Source organism: Alexandromys fortis, unplaced genomic scaffold (assembly GCF_014885135.2).
Source record: "Alexandromys fortis isolate MF-2015 unplaced genomic scaffold, M_Fortis_MF-2015_v1.1 scaffold_0, whole genome shotgun sequence".
NCBI classification, from domain to species: Eukaryota; Metazoa; Chordata; class Mammalia; order Rodentia; family Cricetidae; genus Alexandromys; species Alexandromys fortis.
In genome coordinates this window covers 13,778,376-13,805,600 of record NW_026067949.1, presented here as the reverse complement: position 1 = coordinate 13,805,600, position 27,225 = coordinate 13,778,376, and the positions used below count along the sequence as shown (strand labels likewise).

At 38.4% G+C, this 27,225-nt stretch overlaps 1 protein-coding gene across 1 annotated transcript in view; it reads right to left on the bottom strand.

Annotated features, from left to right (window-relative positions):
• The window catches only part of Stim2 (stromal interaction molecule 2), a 121,141-nt gene that overhangs the window by 31,794 nt on the left and 62,122 nt on the right, over nucleotides 1–27,225 (bottom strand). Inside the window, exon 3 of the mRNA XM_050150218.1 lies at nucleotides 19,878–19,992. Within this exon, the coding sequence (XP_050006175.1) occupies nucleotides 19,878–19,992 (115 nt within the window). The remainder of the gene's footprint in view (nucleotides 1–19,877; nucleotides 19,993–27,225) is intronic.

Genomic DNA, 27,225 nt, shown 5'->3' with positions numbered 1-27,225 from the left:
TTGCCCCAGTGGACTTGTGGCTCTCCATGAGACGTCATTTATACATGGGGCTACTGAAGTTGGAGGGAGCAATAGTGATGTGAATTTTTCATGATAGAAAATATGACTGTGCATGGGAAGAAACACTCTAACAACCTGAAAATAATATTTCAAAGAGCCAATACATTTTATACATTTTCTGTCCTTTTTTTCTTGGTGACACCGTGTTTCTCTTCCAGAACTTACTAGTAGACCACGTTGGCCTCATGCTCACAGAGATCCGCCTGCCTCTGCCTCCTGAGTACTGGGATTAAAGGTGTGCACCACACTTGGTGAGGGTTCTGAAGAGCAAGAGTGGTAGGAAAAAGGATGCTGAGTAGAACCAGAACTTCAGGAAAGATGGAGCTCTAGTATAAGATGTGGAAGGGCAGACAACTGGAGATTAAAAAACAACTCTTTTTTGCTAACAGGACAATTTCTATAGTTCCTCAGCTTGAAAAAAGAAAACAACTGTGTTGCTGCCGTCCCCTTCTACTCTACTTGCCAGTCCTACCATACAAAGCTTTTTTAGAACAGCTCATGATAAAGATGAAAACCAGGCCTAAAAGCAAAAGCTTTCTGAAAGTGAAAGGTTCAAGAAATGAGAATTAAGAGATAGGAAGTGGTAGATACATTCACCAACAGAGGCCATATTGCCCCGACTGAAACAGCCTTCTAAGAAAGACATGAACAATACATAGGGACACAGGCAGGTTACAACTAGGTTAGAACTGGATGAAATGTTCTAGCTGGCAGAGATCTCTATCCCTAAATTTCTATGGTATTTACTGTTTCTACAAAATGGCATAGCATATGAGCTGCCTTATTTTGCTAACTACCTGCTAACATCTCATGTCATACTATATTGTGCTTCCATACCACACAAGATACTATTATATTCCTACATAAAATTACCATTTAAGTATTTAATGAGCGTGTAACATTCTTCCTTTAAAAGGAATCAGTTTTAGTGACACTCCTGACAGCCAGCTGCCCGGAGAAAGGTTTGTGTGTAGAACAGAGCCAGAATATAAATTCCTAGTTGCATGTCAACCAGTAGAACATGTCTCTGACATGGATTAAATCCCTGCATCATGCTATATTTGGACACATAGAGTCACGCCCTGCACCTGGGAGGTTCAGAGAGTAGTAGTTGTGTGAATACTTCTATATATTTGCTTTGCATCATGTAAGAACTGTGTAGGACTTTTTAAAACATAAAATAACATTAGCAAATTTCTGGATATTCAAAACTTAAAAACTATAGGGATATCCTGTTCCCAATAGTAATTACAGCTATACAGGGTTTTGTAACCTTTTTCTACCATAAACCAAAACAATTATTTAAACTATGTATATTACCAGTGGTTACTACTATAAAGACAGTGAGAGGTAACAAAAACATAACAAAGAAATGAACTCAGAGAAATACTGAGTCCCTAAACCTGTAACAAAATGTACAAATGATTCATTCAAATATACTATCTGAACATTACTAGGTTTATATTTTAAATCACAAATGAAGGAAATAAAACACTGAATATGCAAATTCTTGAGTGTTTTCTCTAGAAATGACTCAACAATAGCAACATGCTCAATGGCTGTAAGAAAAAACATGTTTAATCCAGTTTTCTTAAACATCTTTGTGTGTCATAGAACAAATTTATTACCTCAGGAACAGAGTAGCTAAATGTTTATGCATTTTACCCTTTATATTCAGATTTCTTCTTTTAATAATGAACTGAGATAATGGCAAGACGGCTTACATTTAAGAACAGTTGTTACTCTTTCAGGGGACCAGAGTTCAGTTCCCTCCACCCATATCAGGTGAGTTAACAACTGCCACTCACTCCAGCTCCTGGAGGTCTGCTGCCCTCTTCTGGCCTCCACAGGCACTGACAAGATAAGTCTTTCTATCTTTGGTGGGGGGGTGTATTTTGAGACAGGGTTTCTCCATAGCTTTTGGTTCCGGTCCTGGCACTAGCTCTTGTAGACCAGGCTGGCCGCGAACTCACAAAGATCCTCCTGCCTCTGCCTCCCAAGTGCTGGGATTAAAGGGGTGTGCCACCACCACTCAGCTTCTTTTTCTTTTTTTAAAATACTGTTTCATATCAAATGAAATACTCTTTCAAGATCGGCATTGTTTCCTTTACCTGGATATTCTCGACATATCAACAACTGTGAAGTACTTAATAAATGAGTTGTGGGTACGTGAATATGACACAAATGATTCTATTAAACAAACATGGCAAACAGGAAGAAGTTAATTTTGACTGATTTCTCTTAGTGGCATTTCTAGATAAAGCAACAAATTTCTTCTAAAGTGTGGCTATGTCATAAAGTGATGAATATGCTATTTTCTAAAAAACATATCAAGCAAAAATTATATTTTTAAGTATTAGCTTTAGAAATGCTTGCTTTCATTTTGTGTCACTTTCTTTCCTCTTCTTTTTTTAAGTCTTAAAAAATGGCTTCTTTGTGAAAATAGCAGGTGATACTGGTGTAGCAGGAGGTCCCAGAGGACCTGGAGGCCAACAAACTGTGCCACCTGGTGATATGAAGATCAAGTTCCTGGAGGAGACAAACCTGTTCTCCCTGCCCATTGTGGATTATGAGATTATTGACTTTTCCCTGGGAGTATTCCCAAAAGACCAGGTTCAAGGATTTGTCACTATTGGGGTGTGGTGATTTGAATGGAAATGGTCCCCATGGGCCATAGGGAATGGCACTATTAGGAGGTGTGGCCTTGTTGAAGGAAGTATGTCACTGGGGTTGGGCTGTGAGGTTTCAAATGCTCAAGCCAGTGGCACTCTCTCTTCCTGCTGCCTGCAGATGCAGAACTCTTAGCCACGTCTCCAGCACCATGTCTGCCAGCATACCTCCATGCTTCCTGCCATAATAATGAACTAAACCTTGAACTGTAAGTTAGTCCCAATTAAATTATTTTCCTTTATAAGTTACTATGGTCATGGTGTCTCTTCACAGCAATAGAAACCCTAACTAAGATATGAAAATTACAATGGCCATGCTGCTCTTGACGTTAAGAGCTTCAATAAGGTAGCGACTGCCATCCAAAGGGCCATCATCTTGGCCCAGCTTTCCATCATTCCTGTGGGGACAGGCTACTGAGGAACAAGACTGGTCAGCCCCACACTGTTCTATGGAAGATGATAGGCAGCGGTGGCCCTTTGCTAGTGCATCTCATCCCTGGCCCTGGCATCATCTCTGCTATTGTGCCCAGGAAGCTGCTGCTGATGGCCAGTACTGATGACTGCCACACATCAGCTAGGGGCTACCTTGAACAATTTTGCCAAGCCCACCTTTGATGCCATCTCTAAGCTATCTGACACCCCCCACCCCAAACCTCTGGAAAGAGACTGTTCACCAAGACTTCTTATCAAGAATTCACTGACTATCTTGTGAAAACCTGACCAGAGTCTCTGTTCTGAAGACCCAGGCTCCAGTTGCGGCCACCACATAAGGCACAAGAAAAACAAAGTCAATTAAGTATGCTTAAAAAAAAATCTTTATACAGTCCACTTACTATTTCTTCATACAGCAAATATTTACCAGGCACATGGTAATTAATATTAGGTGCTGGATAAATAAAATACTGGGATCCAAAAATTATCAGGACTATCACAGAACATGATATAACAAAATACATTCATTTTTGAGGGAGTCAAACACCCCCCAACTCAAAAAAGAAAAGAAGAAGAAGAGGAAAAAAATTCTAAGAAATCCTTCTTTTAAAGGCCAGTGAAGTAAAGGGATAAAAACAGAGCTTTCACTGCTCACTATCACATCAAACATTCACAACCTGAAAGTCCTGTTTTCCTTAAAAATTGAAAATCCCACCAATTCCAATGGCAGAAAGAGTCTTGCTAATTTTACTCACAAAATTTTGTCTAATCTCCAACTACATGAGACTTTTCCTAGTACATTTTGCATTTTAAAATCTAGTGGTTCATAAATATTATTAGCTATATTTACTTGGTATGGAATGTTTTAGGTTTTGTTTAGAATATATAGTCATGGTTTAATGTTATTGTGGCAAAAACAACTTTTAGGAAAAGTTCCCTCAATTCTGAGCAGTGGCACAATGGTTAAAATGCTAAGTTACTAAACAAGCTCATTTACACAGGACCTTTGTTTGTCAGCAGCTCAGCAGTTAGTTACATAAGACGTGCAAACTAGGAATAAAGTGCTCCAGTAAACAAATCCACACTGACAGACTCACTTACCCAAAGACGTGAACAGTGCCCTCTAAGGCTTCCTCCAACTTTTCTCCAAATCTCAACAATCTTTCTATTGCTCAGAAGTAGCCAAGTTCCATATATGGATGAAAAGAAAGTTACTGCTGACCAGCACCTATGCAGTGGGATAACAGCCCTATCATGGCAGCAGCCCACACAAGGCAGGGTCTGGAGTGAGGCAGCAGCAGCAGTCTGATGGGGTCAGCAAAAGGACTATAAACAGGGGGAAGGAGTAAGTAAACATGCTGGGGATAACAGCCTATTCACTTTATTGTCAATGAAGGGAGATACAAACAGTGAAGCGTTAAGTTAAAATCACTCAATAGTGTTGGACTGAAATTAGAGGTATAAATAATTACACTGAGCCCATGGGTTTTTTTTTTAACTATTTTTTCTTATTTTACATACCAATCCCACTTCCACTCTTTCCCCTCCTCCCGAGTCCTCCACCTTCACCCACTTTATCCTCCCCTCAACCACTACTCAGAGAGAATAAGGCTTCCCATGAAAAGTGAACAAAATCTACCACATAGCTTTGAGGCAACATTAAGGTCCTCCCCACTGTATCTAGGCTGAGCAAGAAATCCCTCCAAAGAGAATGGGCCAGTACAGGAGGGATTTTTAATTAAGAAATATAAATAAGCTGTAATGTTTAAGTTTGACCACTGAGAAATCTAAGAATAATATCCTAGGAGCAACATTCTTTCTAGAATCTTAATTTCTAAATAAACATCTACTAAAATAATCAGTGTTTCCAAGACTGGCACTGAGAATCAACATGATGCATCTATAATACCTTCTTGGGTCAAAAAGGAAGAGATCAAGAACAGAGGGGATCATTTAAGGTTTACTAAAGGCAGCCTAGAAGACCACTTGCCAACACTGGGCATTTGAGCATCAAAGTAAGACTTGCAAAATGAAAATCCACAGAATAAAAGAGAAAAGTTGGCATCAATGGCAGTATGAGCGAATGCATGCAGACATAAGTCTTCTAAGAGCCAGTGAGACACTGTGGTTGCTCTTTCCCAGGGGCTACTTCCAAGACATGTCTATTATCAACCAGCATCCTCACAGGACAAGATTTTAATAATGAACTCTACTTAAATCTCTTGCGGTCGGATGCCAACTAATAAACAGAAGAATGATGGAATCTGAAAAGCTGCCATTTGGCAATTATCAATATAACAGTTAATCCAAGAAAAAATCTAAAGACACTAAAACAAGTGGGAGAAAATGATATGAGGAATATGATATTTTTACACAGTTTTCAAGTGACAGCCTCAGAAAAAGGGGCTGGGGCACAGCTCAGTGGGCAGAGTTCTTAGGCAGTACACACAAAGCCCTGAGTTCAACACCCAGCACTGTACAAAACTGAGTGTGGCTATACACCTGAACTACACAGCCAGTGTGATGCAGGCATGGATTACATGTAACCCTGTGTCAAGCAAAAACAAAAATGTCATAAAAAAGAGATCAAAGTCCACTTACAGAAATGCAGCAGACACTACCTTCAGTAAGTAACCAAAGAAAAATCACTGGAATTAAAACAAAACTGACACATATGCCACACAAAAAAGCAATGAAAAAATCATTTTGTAGCAGTTTTTTGTTCCTAAGTTAGGAACACACTGGGCATCAAACATAATCCCACACTTTTCAGCTATAAGTCATTATTAGGACAAATGTCAAAACTGGGATGGGCAATGGGATTATCTGGAAAAACAGCAAAAGGAATTTTTTTCTGGTTCTGGCAATTTCTCTAAATTTGATTTATTTCAATTATGAAACAAAATTTAAAAACAAAAATTTTCTTAGGTAGATTTTAAAAAGTCTATTAATTGTGCAGTTAGTGATTTTCATGAAGCCAGTACATTAAGTGGTCTTTATTTTTATTTGCTTAGCTGTTCTGGAACTCCCTATATAGAACAAGCTGGCCTATAATGCATAGAGATCTGTCTGCTCTAGTTTCTGAAGTGCTGGGACTAAGGCATATGCCACCACACCCATCCAGCACTTTAACGCTGACAATGAGAATAATAAACACAGGGCTCTGATTAGCACTCAAATAATGTTCTCACTGGCCCTCAGTTCAGCTGTCTAGGTGAGTGATTGCCACTAGCTGCGTTTTACAAATGGGAACAAAGAGAACCCAGTAATTAATTTAATCACCCTAAATCACAGTTCTAGAGAACATTATATGGAGATCTGAATACAAGAAGCAAACCCAAGGCTCTCCTCACTTTGGGATATTGATCTTGTCTATTTAGGAAAGGGGGAGCATCTATAATTAGTAATGAAAAGGTGAAAAGTCTCAAAACCTATAGTAAGTCTACATTAGCATTCATTTAGAAGTAAGATGAGAAGATGTAAGATGAAAATACATAATACTGGAAATCTTGTACTACAGGTTTATGGTATTTATATAAAAACAATAATTACTATAAAAGCAGCTGAGAGTTTTAACTGCAGTTTAAAGAAAGGCTGATTCATGACTTTGCAGTGAGGAATTATCTCTAATTTAAAAAGTCTTTTTAGGAACATAGTGATTACATGTGGTTAAAATTACTAAAACATCTCATATTTACTTTCAACTTTATGCATTAGAGCTGAAAACAATCTTTCTGCCTATTTCATACTGTTCTAATTGGTTGCTCACTGATTCCCAAATCTACACTGTACTGCTTAGTCGTCTTGTGACTAGCTCTAGAAATTTTATTTTCTCTTTTTTTGCAGACCTCTGGCTGTGCCAATGGAGAAGAAAGCAATCTGCTTTCGCTGTTGAAAGTGTTGGAGATGAATTAATATGATCTAATGAAATATAATTCAAAGTCCTATTTAATTATAAACTAGTCCTTCTTGTATTCAACAGTTCATGCAAGTAAAACACTTTATTATCTAGGAATTACTTCTTGCAATGGAACTATCAGCAAACTAAAATTTACCTCTAAGTCCTATCTAACAGATTTACTTGTAAAATAAATTTTTATAATCTAGACAAAGGCCTATGTTTTATGCATTCAGCCTGAACAAAAACTACTAGTGTAAATACTGCATAATACCATTTTTTTTCAGAGAATGCTGATCCTTGTTTCCTTTTAATATAAAAAATGATTTTTTATAATGGTGTTGAACTGGTTTTTGAAAAAGAACTAATCAAATCTCTCACTAGATTATACCAAGTAAAGAAAGCCAATAAAAACTATGCGAACTATTATTTCATAGTAGCATGGGACAGAAAAGTATTGCTTCTCCTTGATGTGATAGATGTTACCTTTGGATATTTTATGAACACTAGATGGCTCAACGGTTAAGAGTACTGCCTGCTCTTCCAAAGGTCCTGAGTTCAATTCCCCCACATGGTGACTCACAACCCTCTGTAATGAGATCTGGTGCCCTCTTGAGGAAAAGACCTGGTCAGTCATCCTCATCAACTTAGACCCCGAAACCCAATGTGGACAAGTTCAGCAGAACATATATGGGCTGCCCATGCATGCTTTAGCATTGCCAGAGCATAAATTTCATTCGGTTCATTTCATTCTAGACAACCCTTTGGATGGCTTTGTAAATTTCAGGTGTATTCACTGACTAGTGTCCACTGTCTATTCTGAAGGAGCCTCACTGGGAAAATTCAACAGTAACCCGGATCCAATTCTCATACAAATAAAGACACGACACTATAAAAATCCTAGCAGTCTTGGCATGTTGGTAATGACTGAAGTGTGATAACAACTGGTATTCTATGAATGTTTAGGTGTTGTGAAAAATCTATCCTTCCGATGTACAAATATTGGGAGGCACCTCTCTGTCAAGATTTCCAAACTAAATCAGTGTACACAGTGTCCCTAAGTTTTATGCCATCTCCATTGTACATTTTCCCTTCTGCAGTGATATTGAGGGAAGTGGCATATGCCTGTAAATCTGATGCAGGAAGCTATGACAAGGCAAGCCCGACTATCTCGCAGTAAAACCTCTCTCTCTCTCAAAAGAAAGTTTTTCATTATTTAAACATGTCCAGTGAACTTAAGCAAACTCAGTCAATTTTGACCTGTTACAGTACAAAGAACCAGACAGTACCTAGGAAAACTATTGGTAGGTAGGCTTTGTTTGTTTTTCAGTTTACAGAACTGCATTAGCCCATTTTTAAAAAATGAAATTTAATAAAATATTACATTATTTACTTGTTTGTTTATTGTTATATCATATGATCCATGGTGCCAGATCCCACCCTCCAGTCACCCTCAAGAAGCCTCTAAGGCTGTCCTTGTCTGCTCTTCTCAGTCTAGCTGCTCTTGTTAACTGGGCTGCACGGTCTGGGTGCTGCTAGGTACTCCATTTTCTCCTTCTGATCAGCTTAGAGAATGAAAGAAGGGAGAAGTAATCATAAGACCTACCATGGATGTAACCATGATAGGTTTGGATTTGACTTCCTGGCATTTTCTAACTAGCACAGGCAAGGAAGATGCCTTCTTCCCTTTGGTCATCATCCTTGAAAAAGCAAGCCTACAGAGCCCAAGAACTACACCCTAGGAAACAGCAAATCAAATCCTGACTCATCAGACAGTGAAACCACAGCTTTAATCCCAACACTCAGGAGGCAGGGGTAAGCGGATCTCTGAGTTTCAGATCAGCCTGGTCTACAGAGTGAGTTCTAGAACAGCCAGGGCTACACAGAGAAACCTTGTCTCAAGGGGAGAGAGAAATAGTGAGACCAACATGAGAAGTCTAATTATATGCTTGCAATTTCCAGCTCTGTAAGGGTCGCTTTGCAATTGTGATAGTTCAGTCTTCCTCCATATCAATTACTGCTGAAAACACGAGAAACTTCATATCCTTTAAAATACAGTAACTTTTTTTTCTGAAGTTTTCTTTGTTTTTATTGAAAGAAAAGAATAAAAAAAAGAAATTCCCACCTCCTCCCAGCCTCCCATTTCCCTCCCCCTCCTCCCACTCTTCTCCTCCTCCCCCCACTCCTCTCCCCCTCCCTCTCCAGTCCGGAAGAGCAGTCAGGGTTCCCTGCCCTGTGGAACGTCCAAGGTCCTTGCCCCTCCATCCATGTCTAGGAAGGTGAACATCCAAACTGTCTAGGCTCCCACAAAGCCAGAACATGAAGCTCCCAGGTACCCAGGGCGATGTCCCCAGTTAGCTCCTTGGGCAGCTGAGGATAGGGAACCTGAAATGACCCTATCCTATAGCCATACTGATGAATATCTTGCATATCACCATAAAACCTTCATCTGGAGATGGATGGAGATAGAGACAGAGACCCACACTGGAGCACCGGACTGAGCTCCCAATGTCCCAATGAAGAGCAGAAGGAGGAAGAACATGAGCAAGGAAGTCGGGACCACGAGGGGTGCACCCACCCACTGAGACAGTGGGGCTGATCTAGTGGGAGCTCACCAAGGCCAGCTGGACTGTGACTGAAAAAGCATGGGATAAAACCGGACTCTTTGAACATGGCAGACAATGAGGGCCAAAGACAATGGCACGGGGTTTTGATACAGTAACTTTTTTTTTGTTTTGTTTTTTTTTGTTTTTGTTTTTTCGAGACAGGGTTTCTCTGTGGTTTTGGAGCCTGTCCTGGAATTAGCTCTTGTAGACCAGGCTGGTCTCGAACTCACAGAGATCCGCCTGCCTCTGCCTCCCGAGTGCTGGGATTAAAGGCGTGCGCCACCACCGCCCGGCTTACAGTAACTTTTTAAAAAGCTTTTTCTTTACGGGAATATGTGAGTCTGAGCTTGCGAGTGTGAATCGCAGAGGCTATGGGGGGGGGGGGGAGCTGGATTCCTTGGAGCTGGAGTTACAGGTGTTGTGACACATCCAGCTAGGTCATTTCAAGCCCACAAAATAACTTTCTTCATCTCGTGTCTGCCTTCTGGTATCAGAGACTCATTCGTTATGCCTCCCTCAGGAAGTCAACAGTATTGACTGACTGCCTTCGCTTTCTGTTTAATCCACCCCATGTTTACTTGGCCACCAGCATGAAACCTGTGTCTATAAAGAGCACTAGTGACCTCTATGTCAGTCCAACCTTAAGAAGCCTGCTGTCCTGTGGCTTGAACTCCTCTCTGGATTCTGTACTCATTCTTAAAGCATGTTCTTCCAGAGCTTTCTAGACCCTCACATTCTGTGGCTTTCTTTCTCTTTAGACACTTCTCAGTGTTCTCTCTCAAATCTTACTGTTTTTTGACCTCAAAGCCCTTAGTCCTCCACCTCATTGCATCATTAAAACCACTCAATCAGTATTTTTCCTAATCATTCAAATCCTCCCAAATTGTAACACCACAGAAACACAAAACCTTTATTCTCATTCTCATTCTGCATCAATTATCCAGAATCTGATTCCAGAGTAAATACTGCCAGTCATTCTTTTATATTTAAAAACAACTGACCTCCCTGACACCTTGCCCTCACCAGATCATCCACCTCTGCTTAAGAGCCTCAATTGAAGCTCTCAAGTTTTGCTTTTGACTCCATATCCACACAGCAACTATAATAATCTTTCCAAAAGAATGACGAAAATACTTTGTCCAAACTTCTAGACAAGACTGGAAAGATGGCTTAGCATTAAAGCACTTGCTTTGTAAGTAAGAGAACCCCAGAACCCAAGGAAAAGCCGGGGGAAGTGTGTCTCCCTCCCTGTAATTTCAGCCTCAGAAGGCCAAGATGGGGAATCCCCAGAGCAAGCCAGCTAGCAAGACTACAGACATCAGCTAGCTTCACCTCTGATTCAGAGACCATGCCTCAAAGAATAAAGGGGAAGAACAAGTGGAAAACATTTCCACCATTAACCTTAAGCTTTTATGTGCATGGGCAGTCCACACACACACACAGTCTATATTATTTAATAAATAATAGCTATATTATTTAAACAGCTCTTGCCCTCCCTGATCACTGGCTATTTTGTTACCCTGTCAGTTTTATCACGTAACTGTACCAGCAGTTGTATGATTGTAAATGTACCTATACGCACATGGATATTCAAATGTGTTCATTCTCTCCCCGAAATTATTGATTCCATGAGGGTAGCATATCTACTTTATTGAATATGTATTCCCAATGTCTAGAATAATGCATGCCTCACAGAAATAACTAAGTAATTATTGGTAACTGACTGAATGAAAGAAGGAAGTGAATCTCACCTTTGACCCTTGCAATGAAGGAAACTGTTAATGATCAATTTCCTTACCAAAAAGTATTCATTACATTAAGTCTACATGTGAAAACAGAAAAAAGAAAATGAGAAAAAGAAAGGGAAGAAAGGGGAGGAGGAGGAAGAAGAAGAGAAGAAACAAACTTACTAAAATATATATAATGTAATGAAAAATTTGAGAATATTAGCCAAGGTTTTCAACTTAAATGTGATCTCATTGTCTCATTTCTGAAAATGGGGTAAGTTACATAGTACACACACACACACACACACACACTTATGTTGTCTATCTTTTTCATTTAGTTCCATGTCATAAAGATCAAGTTTTACTGGCCAAAAGACCATTAAGTAGGCATTTCTTTCTCTTTGCTGCATCATGACTAATACAATATTAAAACTAATGGAGCATTAGATACTTTAGATTTCAAGTTGAAAACCTTGGCTAATATTCTCAAATTTTTCATTACATTTCCAACTTATATTGTGTTTATTATAGTTGATTTTAACGATAATAATAGTCAGCTGAATTGGGAGAGGACTCAGTGTAAGACCTCCTTGGAAAGAAAATGCTTTCTTAAGTATCTTTGAAGAGAACACCATTGTTTTATATTGTCTTATTTAAAAATAATAATATTTATTCCATGTAAAGTAGAATTTAATATAGTGAATTTCTGTCAATAACACATATCTGAACATCAGAACTATATTCACAGTCTCAGCCAGGCATGGTGACACACACCTTTAATCCCAGCACTCGGGAGGCAGAGGCAGGCAGATCTCTGTGAGTTCAAGACCAGTCCAGTCAACAGAGCTAGTTTCAGGACAGGCTCGAAAACTACAGCGAAAGCTTTCTCGAAGAGAGAGAGAGGAAAAAAAAAAAAAAGCAAAACAATAAAAGATTATACTCACAGTCCCTCCTACCTATCCCCTTTCCAAACCAAAGACTGATAAGACAAAATTCAACACATATCCATATGCAACTGATTCCCAACTGTTGGGGAAATGGTAAAAAGAAAGCAAACAAAAATATGATGCTCAAAAACTGCTGTTTTCTAAGTGATCCATCACCAACAGTGAAACGGACAATCCTCATTTTTACCTTCTGCAAAGGGTTCTCTTTCTGTTCTGCAAGCCTTACATTTATGAATGCAGAAAAATGTAGGCCCACTCAAGCATAAAGAACTAGAGTAAGGACAAGTCACAAACAATCAGAAAATAACACTTCTTGACTGCCTAAGTCTTCATGCAATGTAGACCCTCCCCCCTGCCTTTGGTGTTTCATTTTTTGTTTTGTTTTGTGTTTTGAGACAGGGTTTCTCTGTGTAACAGTTCTGGCTGTCCTGGAACTTGTTTTGTAGACCAGGCTGGCCTTGAACTCACTGAGATCTGCCTGCCTCTGCCTTCCGAGTGCTGGGATTAAGAGCATGCACCACCACCTGGCCTTCATTCTATGAATTTTATACCAGAAAACTTGTTAAATTTCATAAGGAGTATGAGCCTCAAAACACATTTACTTCATGTACTACAAAAGATAAAAATGGTCAACTTTCCAGAGTAGAGATGTGACAGTAGGTCTCTTACCTCCTGCGCGGGGTCTCTATAACTTGTTAGAGACTATAATTGCATCAAAGTTATGTATATTTTACAAGTTAAAAAGGTATTTAGTCTGGCAAGTGTCCCAAACTCAATGCCATGAAGTAAAAGAAGGCATGTCAAGAGAAATAGGAAATATGAAAAACAATAAATCAGAACAAGCCTGACAGAAAGTTCTGGAATAAAGAAACACAAGAACTAATGCTAACATAGGATGGTGATCAAGGCAGATCAAAGTTAGGCATGGCGTCACACACCTGTAATCCCAGTGCTTGGGAGGTGCAGCAGGGGAACTGAAAACCCAAGGCCAGCCTGGGCTACATAGTGACAGCTTGTCTAAATAAAGAAATATAAGAAACTTATTGTTGAGAGTTCTCTGAATTCAGGATTTTATGATAAAAAGAAAATTATGATTATAAAAGAATAAAGGATACATGTTACATGATGTATAAGGTTTTGTATTATTTGTTTTGCTTGTTTTGGTTTGATTTTAATCTAAACTCTCAGTCATAATCCAACCCTGGAAGCTGTGATCCTCTGACCCAGTCCTCTGAGACCTGGCTCCCCATATTCAGCACGCACAAATGTTCGCCTGGTATGTAGAGTGATTATGAAATACTTTTCTACCAAAAGCTATACTGATCCCCCTAAATGTTGGTTGACAGAGTGAACCTGAATATCTTTGTGTCACCTTTCTTTACACAGAAGCAGCTTTGAATATTAAGAACCTTTTGTTAGCAGTACAAATAAATGATGGCATTATCAATCCTGAAACTAGACTCCATCTCAGGGAACAGGGCTTCCTTGTCTAAAGGTGCTTTCGGTGAGCAATGAAAACCCAACCTTATATTGAAGCTGACAACAGCTTCTAAAACTAACAGCATTGCACACAGGATCAAAAATATTAAACCTTGAACTGTTAAGCAGTATTAGCTAGAAAGCTTACTAAGAACTGTATTTCTTTAAATATGCTGTATTAATTACTAATAAGCTCAGAACTATTCATCCAGCAGAAACGTCCAGTTAAGGGTGACAAGGTAAATGTCACTCTACTCACCTTACTTAACCTCTGCTGGCAGGCCTCTTCCTATCTATCACACAGCTCTCAACAGGCGACTGCAGAACATCCCTTAAGTACCTGTCAGTAGGTCTTTCTCCTCTAACAGGCCACAGATAGGTGTAAGTCAAGAATAAAGAAGCATTCTTCATCAGAGTATCTTAGTCTGGGACAATGCCTTGCTCCTAATAAGCACTTACAAAATACTCCCACTGTGTGAGCTAGTTTAATGGACTCAAAGCCAGTATGTTGAATCATGAGAAACAAGCAAACAAACAAACAGAAACCACATAAAGAAAACCCTCCAAATACCCTCTAAACACGGGGGCAAAGTTTCCAAGTCCTCCTGTAATAACATTTGTAGAATCCATGATGATCCACTCTTCCCAATCAAACCCACATTTTATCCACACAATGGTAATAATCTTCTTGTCTGGATGAGTAAGTCTTTCTATAAATTCTTGTCTATTACAAGGCTTTCTTGGGAGCTTCAATAATGTCTAATATTTAGAGGTGATAATAAAAATGTTACATGAACTGCTGTATATAACATACACAGTAAACCCTGCTACTCTTAACTGTGATGCCATCCTCCAGAATACCTTTATCTTTGCTAGTGGACCACATACAAACAACAGCTTCCTTCTGACAATAACTTTTAGGTTCATTGGCACTAGTATAAATAAGGGCAGAATCTTAGTGTGACACTCCATTGTTTAACTTACTATGGTCTCATTTTCCTCACAGAAACAATAACAGAAACAGATATGTAATGAGCATTTGTTTGGAGCTTAGCACTGCTTGAAGCACTTTAACTCTGATTTTGAACAACCTTCTGCCTTCTAGATGTAGTTGACAGTATTCACCCATACTACAGAACTAAGATACAGAAATATTTGGTGACCTATCACATACAGTAAAAGAAATTATATCTCTGGCTAATAAATTGTGCTTATTCAAAGAATTTAACACCAAATGCACCATTTTAAAAGACTTGTTTACTCATGTTAAATGTGCTAACATGTATATCCCTGCTTTTCTTATGTCTAAGAAAATGTATACCTTCCACAATATTGATTCATCCCCTAGAATAAATCCATCCATATTACTAAACTCCTATTTCACCACCATTAAAGTAGTATATAACCAAGCATTCTTACATCGCTATCTAGCTTTTCATCTGTGTTTATGAAAAATGTTAACACTCCTTGAAGAAATGGCTTGACACTTCCTTGGATCCTACTAGTAACTGCCTTGCATACTGCAAACAGACAAAGTATTCTGTTGCTGGAACCACAAAAATGCTACTGGATCTCCAAGTTTTATGTTTTGAGTAGCTCTGACAATAATGCCAAACAGTATCTACTCAGTCCATCTATGTCTTCCAATTCAGTCTCTATGTAAAAATCAACAGTGAAGAACTAGAAAAGGCTAGTAGCTTTTTATCAGTATTTAGAAATTCACCCACACTAACACACCCAGAAGAAAAACCTTTGCATAAAAAGGTTCAATGCAGAATAATAATTTATAATGAGTCTTATTTTTAAGAATTCAAGGTCCATGGCCAAGAATTTTTTACTTTTATGTAATGCTTACAAAAAATTGCTGTCGTAAACTGAAAGAAAATACCCAAGATCATTTTTGTGTTTAAGTTTATTTACACTAGAAAATAACAATTATAGGGGCTAGAGAGATGGCTCAGAGGTTAAGAGCACTGCCTGCTTTTCCAAAGGTCCCAAGTTCAATTCCCAGCAACCACATGGTGGCTCACAACCATCTGTAATGGGGTCTGGTGCCCTCTTCTGGCCTGAAGGCATACACACAGACAGAATATTGTATACACAATAAATAAATAAATATTTTTAAAAAAGAAAGAAAATAACAGTTATAAATGCCTAAATCTCTCCACTTTCAGAATTAAGGATAATTTAAGTTGCTTTAAGCTAAACTTTTCTAAATTTTTACATATCTTTTCAACTTATTAAAAACCTTTAATTGCAGCACTCAGGAAACAGAGGCAGGTGGATCTCTGTGAAGTCAAGGCCAGCCTGGTCTACAGAGCAAGTTCCATGACAGGCTCCAAAGCTAAACAGAGAAACCCTGTCTCAAAAAAAAAAAAAAAAAAAAAAAAGAATAGCTCAACATTTGAGTTTATAGAGAAATACTACAGAGACAGCACTTGCTACAAGACCATCTGGTGTGTCAGAAAACATTTCATTTACATTATAGAAGATTTACATTCTATAAGTGAGCCACTTTTATTGCTTTTAAATTTTTTAATTTTATATGTACAGGTGTTTGGCCTGCATGAATGTCTGTGCATTAGATGTGTTCTGAGGTATTTTCAGAGGCCAGAAAAAGGTACTGGATCCCCAAGAACTGGAATTATGTATTGTTGTAAGCTGTGGGCACTGGGAATCAAACCTGTGACCTCTGGAAGCGCAGCCAATAAATGCTCTTAACTACTGAACCATCTCTCTAGCCCTGTGAGTCATCTCTTAAAATTATATGACTTAGAAGCCCAGATACTTTCAGTAGCATGCTACCTTTACTTCTAATTTTAAAAAATATTCAAGTATAATTAAGGATGGAACCATTCGTGGTATACTTTATAATTTTCCTTTTATTTTTAGTTTTGTCTTTCACTTTTTTATTCTTTGTCAATTTCATATGTACACAGAATATCTTGATCCTATCCACCCCCAACTGCCCTTCTCACATAACCTGCCTTCCTGTCTAAGACCTACTAGTTTCCAAGGTCTATTCCAAATATCACCTCTGCAAATAATCCTACTAACGAGCTAGTCACTCCCGTCTATAAACCAGCTTCATCCATACTCTAGCCTTAATTGTACTGTTGGACCTATCACCTTATACTATAATTTCAATTTCTCTCTCTCTCTCTCTCTCTCTCTCTCTCTCTCTCTCTCTCTCACTCACTCACTCACTCACTCAGTAATTTACTTGGCACATCCTGGACCCATGTCTGATTTAACTTTAATCCCCAGAATATCCAGTACTATGCCTGCTTGGCACAAAATATATGATAACCCATGTAACATCTTATGTATGACTGGTAATTAGAGATGTGTCAATACATTATGCCATGAGGTACTTTCAAACAAGTTAAGATTTCATTTGTAGTTACAAAACATATCCATTCCCCAACAACACACCAAGTTGTGATCCTCTTCCTCTTTGCTCACCTGGCCACTACCACATCTGACATGGATGTCTTTCAGCTCTTATCTTTGTGATTTGCCTTTCTCTTTCATTTTAGGCAACCTCAACGCAACTTAACAAGGTAGTCCCTTTTACCAAGTTGTATTCACTTATTATTTCTAATGTACAAAGCCCAGCTCTACCTGACTCTTTGATAACTGTGAGTAGAGAGACTCAACCTCACCTCTGTAAACTTTTTAGTGAGGTCATATTGCCTGAATCCTCCACATACCATTTCCTTTCTCCTTCCTTCTGGGCATGTGTGCTAGCACGAACTTGACAAGCACTCTTAGGCCTTTACCCCTAAGCAAATGAGGTGAGAGGTCAGAAAAGCAATTTGGACTTAACAGTAAAGCATCCTTCTATAACATATAAAATAAAGAGATAAGGGCAGAAGTGAAAGCATAAGAGAAAAAGATTAATGGTCTATTTACCTTGGAAAATCTTAAACTACAAAAAAAAAAACAGAAACATTCTCACAGATCATAAAAGATCTACTCAAAACAAAGTCACTAGATGGGCAGCAAGAAGACTTTTGAGGACAGAGTCTCCCTCATGGAGAGATTTATTAATAAATATAACAGGTTCTTCTCTCTAAGCCTTATCTTGTGGGTAAGGAACAGGTGTCATGAATAAGTAATTCTGAAATACTTGAGAACATAGTAAGTGACGGGAAAAACATGATATGAAGGATCATGTGTATCAGGAAACCAAAAAGGAAAAAAAAAAAGTAGACCCCATCAGGAGACTAGCCCTTAATAAGGACTTTAAGGAAGGAGATACTGGAGCTAGGTAAAAGAACATCTGTATCTGCACACTGAGAAGGGAAATGGCCAGTCTCGTGAGGATGGAGTGGGAAATGAAGGAGACAGACAACAGAAAAGCGCAAAGAGGGGACCATGACTGGAGCATGGGTTGAGTGCAGACCACGGCTTACAGTACTTTGTGAAGATTCTTGTTGCCTTTTTCTCTGAGTCACTTAATGGTGTTGATTTATATTTTAAGTAAGTTACTCTGCTAGGTGAACAGTTGGCAAAGGACACAGCTATAATGAAATCCCCACCACAAAATCTTTCCTTTGGCATATTTTGTATTGGGGACCTCTATTAGGAAGGCTTTAAAGGCTGGCTGGCTGTAAAGCCAAGGCTACAAGCCTACAACAATCCGCAAAAGTAAAATAAGTAATAAATACAGACAAAGGCATTTTTGACATCTCCTTTTTGCCTTGACAATATTTTCCCCCAAGAAAAAAGGTTCCCTATGTGAGGACCGGCCATGCAGAGTAAAGGTTCCCTATGTGAGGACCGGCCATGCAGTGTGTGACCTGGCAGACTCCATCTGAGTGAGACAGCCCTTCCTCCAGAGAGTCCCTAGCCGTTTCTCCAGTTATACGCCCTCTTCTGTATTTTGCCTTTTCTAGATGTTATAACAGATAATCAACTAGTAATTCATTTATTTATGTTTTTATAAAAGTCTGTTCAGCTTCTTAGTTTCATTATTCAAAGTTCTAGAGAAAAATATGTGTCATACACAACTGTTTGGCATTTGTAAAATAGGAATACTAGAAAAGGAAGAGTTTGGTTAACTGACACTGAAAAAAACAAAATACACTGAATGAACTGAGATTGCTTAAATTTTAGCACCTTCCTAGCAGAGTGTCTCAGCCGAGGGACTTTAGCTTTCTGTGCTGTTCAAAATTATTGTCCACAAAGTAGCTAGACAACTTAGAAACAGAAAAGGAACAAAATACAAATTACTAAATTTTATCCTGCAACTTTAGGAATCTTTCAACTATAGTTTCACTTCTTTGTAGTTTCAGTTACCAACATTTCATTTCAGTGAGAAAAATACTGATGGAAAAGTCCAGAAACTAACAACCAATTAAATGTTGAATGAGTGTTCTAAGTAATATAAAAAATATCGCGCTTTTCTGTCAGGAACATTAATTATTCCTTTGTCTAGAGTATCCGCACAGTATATGCTACCTGCTCTGTGACAGCTAAAAGGGGCCACATCAAGAACTTTTATTTATAATACATTGTTATTTATGAAAATACATTGTTCTACTGTGTTACTTATTGTTGCTGTTAATCTCTTACTGTGCCTAACTTATGAATTATACTTCATTGAAGAAACAGCATGCATAGGATGTGTCCTCTGGAGGTCTTGGAGCACAGCCTTCATGCACAAGGTAAACTACAGCGTTAGCAGGGCTCACAGAGGACTTCAGGAAAAGCTTAAAATTCCTGGGCTCCTGAAGAATTAAGGCAGTATTCACAACTAAAAAGAAAACTTTAGTATCCTTTTTTCTTTCATTTGATAAAACATTTATAATACCATTTAAGACCTCACACAATGAGCTCAAACAGACATTATCTTGCTAAGTCCAGTGAAGGATATCAAATTATCTAAAAATAGCCTGTAACCTAATGGATCTAAGAAAAGTTTTAATGTAAATATTCTCATAGAAATATGATCTTATGGTATTTCATTAAAATATATGCAATTAGTAGGGCTACCAGTGCCAAGCAAGGCAGAAACAGACAAGCTGAGACTTCAGACCATTGCACAGTCTTACCTTCTGATGTTTTCCACTGTTTCCACAAATCCTCAACAGTTATGTGCTTATCTTCTCTGTGCAGATGACTATGTTTATTTGTAGCATCTTTATATTTCATATCTTCTCTGATAAACTATAAAAGAGAAAACAGTAAGTTAAACATATATAAAAGCCTTTACTCCCGAAAAACTAGAAACAAAACAACAAAAATAAGTGTGACGTTTTTCAGATACCAACACATTTCTACTGTGCAGGATTATATATGCACACACAGAGACACAGAAAGCTATATAGATAACTGTTTTTAAACTTCATGATGGTCTTGGAAGGAAAGCACTGTTTTAATTCTATTTTATTAATGGGAAGTCAACGCTGACGGAGGTTAAGTAACATGTCCAAGGTTAAAACATGAACAAGTATTGAGAGTCCAACCAGAGCCATTGCTACAGTCAAACACACAGTTTAGTTACCATCTCAAAATTACATTCTGACACATAAACAGTGATGAGGTATTTCCAACCACAACTAACACTAATCTCAGTCACTTTGTCATAGTCCTGTGTTTTTCTACCATCTAAGTCATCACTCAAAGGAAAGCTGGCTACGATGTCACAACTAGCATATTTTATAAACCCATGTATATAGCCTTATAAATTATTCCTTAAAATATTTAAAAAGCATCAAAATTAATCTCTGCTATAAATTAGCCAGCTCTGTAATATTTCTTTCCTACTGTCCAACCAACAGAAAGCAGGGACTATTACACCTATAAACCACTCATCAACACTGTCTCTGACCATTTTTCAGGTTTTAGCTCCTCAAACTTCCTCCAAATTACCCATTACTCTAATTATATGAAAAAAATAACTACTTTAAAATTTTATCATTTTTCACTGTTGTACATTTCTCTTTTTTCTTGTTTTGATATTTTACTTTTATATGTATTGATTTTTTTCTTGATTCTAAAGGTAGATCATAGCTGTTTCAAAAATCCAAAATATAGAAAATCTAAGTCCCCAGGGACTTCAACCCCAAAAGTAAAGTTCTTATTTTTATACATTATTAATAATATTCTTCTCAGACATGACAAAATTTTGGTTTGAATAGAATAAGCCTATACTAAACTACTTAACAGTTATTAATATTAAGCAAATCATGTACTTTTCCAAGCTTCAATGCTCAGCTTTTAGGATCAACACCATTATTCAAAGTGACCTCAACAGACTAGTTAGACATCTTACTCATGCTGTTCCACTATAGGTACAGGGACTGGGAGTGGCTACTTAGTAGCCTATGTAGAAGTAATCAGATAATCCTTTCAAAGCATCTGAGCAAAACATGTGACAAATGTGTTAGCTGTATAAACTGTTATTAAGAGACTGGAAATTAAAAATCAGGTGATATAACAATTGCTTGAAAAGCACTGATTTAAAAGATTCACCTTAGATTATTTTTATTCTGTTGTTACAACTAGTGTCTTATTTTACAAATTTCTTTTTGTAAAGTACAGTATGGTTAAAGTAGCTTTTCTAGCTATCCTCATGTCACCCTTACTGATGTCTCTAGAATCTAGTAAAATCCTTGGGGGAAGTGGGATCACTACACCTAAGATGCTTAGAAACTGCTCATCTTGGAAGAGGTCCAAGAGCTAAAGAGAAAATTGAGGCTGAAAACTATGATGACACACTGAGCAGAGGAAGTCAGTCTTGGAAAGAGTCCAGTCAGCTGGAACAAAGAGCAACTGTTCCATTTATGGGATAACATCAAAAAGAATGTCCCAGGAAATTCTCTTCACTGTGTGCGTGCTAATAACTGAAAAGGACAGTTCTATGGCTTCAGAAATAAGCTAATTTTTCCATATAGAGGAGATGTGATAGTTAATATTGAGAAAATGTAGATGAATTTATGGATATATATTAAACATGTGCTTAACAAACCAAAGGGAGATGGGGTGATAGAACACTGGTGATATAGAGGGAAAGGGGCAAACAATGGATAGGAAGGTTTGATGGCAGAGGGACAAAAGGGTAAGACATGCAGGAGGTAGGGAGAATGATGACAACACTAAGAATGTTTGAAGTCATATGGAAACCTACTATTTTATAAGCTTCATATGCATTTTTTCACTTAGAGAGTTCAACTGGAGTTCCCCTAAATAAGATAAAAATATACTTCCTAGTCTTCCTGCAGGGGCTATACTCCCGGGATACTGCCTCTCTCTTCCTATCCCACCCAGCTTGCGTCCAGAATCCCTCCCCCTCCTGCCTCCCTCCCCTCTTCGGGCACATAACATCACCCAGCTCAGCCTGTTTGGGCGCTGGGACAAAGTTGTGAGGGCAACCGGGCAGGCGGTAGTTTCTTTGTCTCAATAGCCTGCCTGCAGCAAGCAAGGTAGGCCCTTTGTTTACAAGCTACCTGACCAGCAGGAAGATCTAATTTCGGCACCAAGAAAGTCTTATTTATTTTTATTTATTTTTATTATTTCTTTTTACGTATTCCTTTGGGAGGGAGACACTACAAGGGTGAAGGGCAGATATGGAAGGACTGGGAAATGAGTCAGATGGGGTGTATAGTGTGAAATTCTCAAAAATATCAATTAAAAAAGTGAGAAAAATGACCACAGGATAATAAAACTTGTAACAAATAACTCAAAAGCACTCTACACCTTACAGATCTTTGTCACTCTTACCAGAACATGAGTAGAAAACTTTCAGAGCCAAAAAGAGGACATGACTAAAGTTTAAGAAGCTCACAGAACACCCAATAGACATGACAAAAAAAAATGTCCCATTGCCACTAAAGATACTTAATAAAGAAAGAATATTAAGAGCTGCAAAAGATATAAAGTTATAAAGGCAAACCTATCAGAATTACACCAGACTTCTCAATGGAAACTCTGAAATGCAGAAGGTACTAGGTAGACGTTCTGCAGACACTAAGAGAACACAGATGTGAGCACAGAATACTCGGCCAACTTTCAATCACCAATCAAAGAGAAAACAAAATACTTCATGGCAAAAGAAAATTTAATCAATACCTATCCACAAATCCAGTCCTACAAAAAGTACTAGAAGAAAAACTCCAACCCAAGAAGTTAGCTACACTCATAAAAACACAGACAATAGACAATCCCACACCAGGAAAACCCAAAGAAGGGAAACACACACACAATACCAACAACAACAAAAACAAAAATAACAAGAACTAATAATCACAAGTCATTAATATTTCTTACTATCAATGGTCTCAATTCACCTATAAAAAGACACAGGCTAAAAGAATGGATATGAAAACAGGATCCATCCTTCTGCTGCATACAAGAAACAAACACACCTCAACTTCAAAGACAGACATTACCTCAGAGTAAGGGGCTGGGAAAAGATTTTCCAAACAAATGGACCTAAGAAACAAGCTGGTGTAGCTACTCTAATATCTAACAAAATAGACTTCAAATTTAAAATAATCAAAAGCGATTAAGAAGGAAATTTCATATTTATCACAGAAAAAATTCATCAGGATAAAGTCTCAATTCTGAGTATCTATGCCCCAAATATAAGAATACCCAAATTTGTAAATGAAACATTACTAAAGCTTAGATCAAACATCAAACTCCACACAGTAGTAGTAGGAGACTTCAATACCCTACTCCCACCACTAGACAGGACTTCCAGACACAAGCTTAACAGAGAAATAAAGCAAGTAACAGATGTTATGACTCAAAAAGATTTAACAGACATCTCTAGAACATTCCACCCAAACACAAAAGAATATACCTTCTTGGCATGGCATGGAACCTTCTCTAAAACCAACTACATACTCAGTAACAAAGCAAACCTCAACAAATACAAAAAATTGGAATAACCTCTGTATTTTATAGGATCATCATGGCTTCAAGTAGAATTCAACAAAAGCACTAATTTCAGAAAGCCCACAAACTCATGGAAATTGAAAACCCTGGGTCAAAATATGTAGGGATAAGCCCTCCCCTTGGGGGCGGGCTGCCCTCGGGCGTATGTTTACTGATATATTGGGCGGGGAGAGGCTGCGCGCCCCTTCCCTTCCTCTCCTGTCTCCGCTGGCTACTCCGCTGGAACCTTGGTTTCGTGAGTCTGGTTTTGTTATTAAACTTGTTCAAATACCTATTACCTTGGTGATTATTAATCCGACCGCTGCAGTTGGCGCCCAGACGTGATGGGCTAAATCCACTTAAAAACCTAAAAAGGCTTAAAAATAAGGAAAACAGAGTTTAACACAGAGTTTTGCTCTCTGTTGGTGGCGTGCCATAAAGAGATTTCCTGATTCAGCAATAGCAACAAAAAAAAAGCTGCGTCATTTTAAAGCACGGCTTCATAGGGCTGTACTGCCAGGGTGAACTCTGGCTTTAAAGCATTTCAAGGCTTTTATGGGACTGGATGTTTATGTTCCGCTTGGGATCAGAGGAGAATGCTCTGAGACCGTGCTGATGGCTCAGCACTCCCCGCCTCCACCTGGGCAGAAGGCAAAATCAGGCTTAGGCAGGCGGAAGAGCATGGCGGATTCCTGCCGCCTGCGCAGTGCTCTGCGTGTCAGATTTGGCTGTAACTTGGATGAAAAGAGTTTCTGTGCTGCACACTCAGTCTCAGAATTAAACTGCTGATTGCGGCTCCAATGTGAACTGCTGTGTGCCTGGAACTGTGCTCAGCTCAGAAGCACCAAATGACTCTGAGGCAGGAGTGGCTTGCTCCATGCTGAACTGTGCTGATCTCAGGCAGGAACTACCGTAATTACCTTAAAACTGCGCAGTTAAGGTTTAGACTGGGCAGGACACAGGCAGTACCGTATTACCTATACATGGTACAACTTAAGTTTTTAAGAAATGCTTAACATTTTAAAAAATGCTCCTGGATAATAAAAAAATTACAGATTCACAATAGAACAGATTCAGACACTGTAGGATAAATGTACGTAGGCTTGGGAGAGAGAAGAAAAAAATATAGAGAATAAAGTTAATGCTTTAAAAAAAAAGGTAAAGTCTTTAAAGAGACAAAGTACAGATAGTTAAGAGATTAAAAGAAATAAAAAAAAATAAGCCACGTAAAAATGGAAAATTCACAGAGAGTCTGGATTATGTACATTGTGTTTTCTTTAAAATTTTTGACTGTAAAGGAGCTAAGTACAGAGAGACATTTCATTATATGGGCTGCCAAGCTAAACCAAAATGGATTTCATGAGGGTATTATGATTTCAGAATTTGGGTCTAAGGATATGATGCTTTGGAGAGGGTCTTCTTTTGTTTTTGCAGAGGATGAGACCCTGTGGATTGCATCTATTCCGATTTGGTATGATAGACCACGCCCTCCTGAAAGTTGCTGTGAATACCCTCAAAAAATTGCTTCGCTCAATTGCCAACTGAGATGAAACTAGCATACAGGTTATATCATGAACAACCTAATTAACGACGCCCCTATTCAGCAGGAAGCAGTTTGGAGAGAAGAAACTACGCCCATGTTCCCAAATATGGTTTATAAATGTTCTTTTACATTTAAAGGGGGAGATGATATAGATATGAATAATTTGCATTAGTATAGATTTTGCTTTACTTATAGAGATTTAAGGTCAATTTTGTTATATGTATATGTATTTCTGATCTTTATTAAGGTATTGTGATTGTGTAGTTCACTTAAAAATGTAATGTATATAAGTTATTAATGGATAATCATTAATAATAGTCAAGTTTGTAGTCATGTTAGTTAGATTTTCTAGATATATAGATATACAATTAGATCGGCATTCTTCATATTTTTCAAAGACTACGGAATATGCTATTAAATGTTTTAATAACTTAGGACTTTTCATGACAATGAGACACTCTGCTCCTGGCAGCACCAAGCTACTTCAAGAAGAAGATGGGCATCGAAGAGGATCCTTATGGAGTTTGACAGCCATTTGGGCAAGAAACTGCTCTTGCCTGGACTATTGCATTAACTGGACACAGAGAACCCGCAGAGAGAGGACTGCTGAACTTGCCTAAAGGTGAGATGATCTTTCGGGGTTCCTGATTCATGAAAGAGTCTGCAAGACATTCTTCAGGACAAGCAGATAGTGACTGCCTTTGAAATTTCCTGCTTTGTGGAAATGTCTGCTGGAAACTATGGGCCTCTAGGCTGAAGATGGATGCCCCAACGGTACAGAGGAACTTTGGGTGACTGTCCAGGCAGTGAGATGTCTCTGTCATTTCTAGAGTTTGAGAGTTTGCTTATTTCTTATTTGTTTAGGTAATATTGTATCTTTCTGGACTGTTTGATGGAGTTAAGAATAGTTAGCTATAGTTATAGTTTTTCTTAGTTATGATATAGATTATTGTAATTTTTACTTGATAACTGTTTTGTTATATGTAATTTTGCTATGTTAAGTTAAAGCCTTCTTTTTTTTGTTTAAACAGAAAAAGGGGAAGTGATGTGGGAGTGTCATATATCAATCTGTTGATTTCATTGGCTGAGCAATAAAGAAACTGCTTGGCTTAGCTTAGAGCATAGATGGGAGGAGGAAACAGAATAGAATTCTGGGCGGAAGAGGAAGTGAGGTCAGACTCTGCTCTGCTCCCGGAGAGACTCGACAGCTCTGCTGGAGAAGAGACGCCATGCTCAGCTCTCCCAGGCAGCTGCAACCCACGATGGACTTAGGCTAGAATCTTTCCGGTAAGCGCACCTTGGGGTGCTTACAAACATCATTAGAAATGGGCTAGACCAGGTGCGAGAATTAGCCTGTAAGGGCTAGAGTTCATGGGTCAAGCAGTTCTTTAAATGAATACAGTTTGTGTGTTGTTATTTCGGGCATAAGCTAGCCAAGCGGCCGGGGTGTTGGGGACGCAGCCCCGCTGCTCCTGTTTCAACAAAAATAGAAATAAAAGAATTCAATGAAAACTAATGCACAACATACCCAAACTTTTGTTTTGTTTTTTGTTTTTCGAGACTGGGTTTGTCTGTGTAACAGCACTAGCTGTCCTGAAACTAACTCTGTATACCACAATGGCCTCAAATAACAGAGATCCCCCTGCCTCTGCCTCCCAAGTGCTGAAACTAAAGGTGTACACCACCACCACCTGGCCAACATACCCAAACTTAAGAGACATTTTGAAATCAGTGCTAAGAGAAAAGATCATATATAAAGAACCTGGAGAAATTTCACCCCAGCAACGTAGCAGCACATCTAAAAGCATTAGAATAAAAAGAAGCAAACTCACCCAGAATGAATATATGCCAGGAAATAATCAAACTGAAGGCTGAAATCAATAAAATAGAAACAAAGAAAACAATACAAAGAATCAACTAGAAAAAGAGTTGGTTCTTTGAGAAAAATCAACAAGATAGACAAACCCTTATCCAAA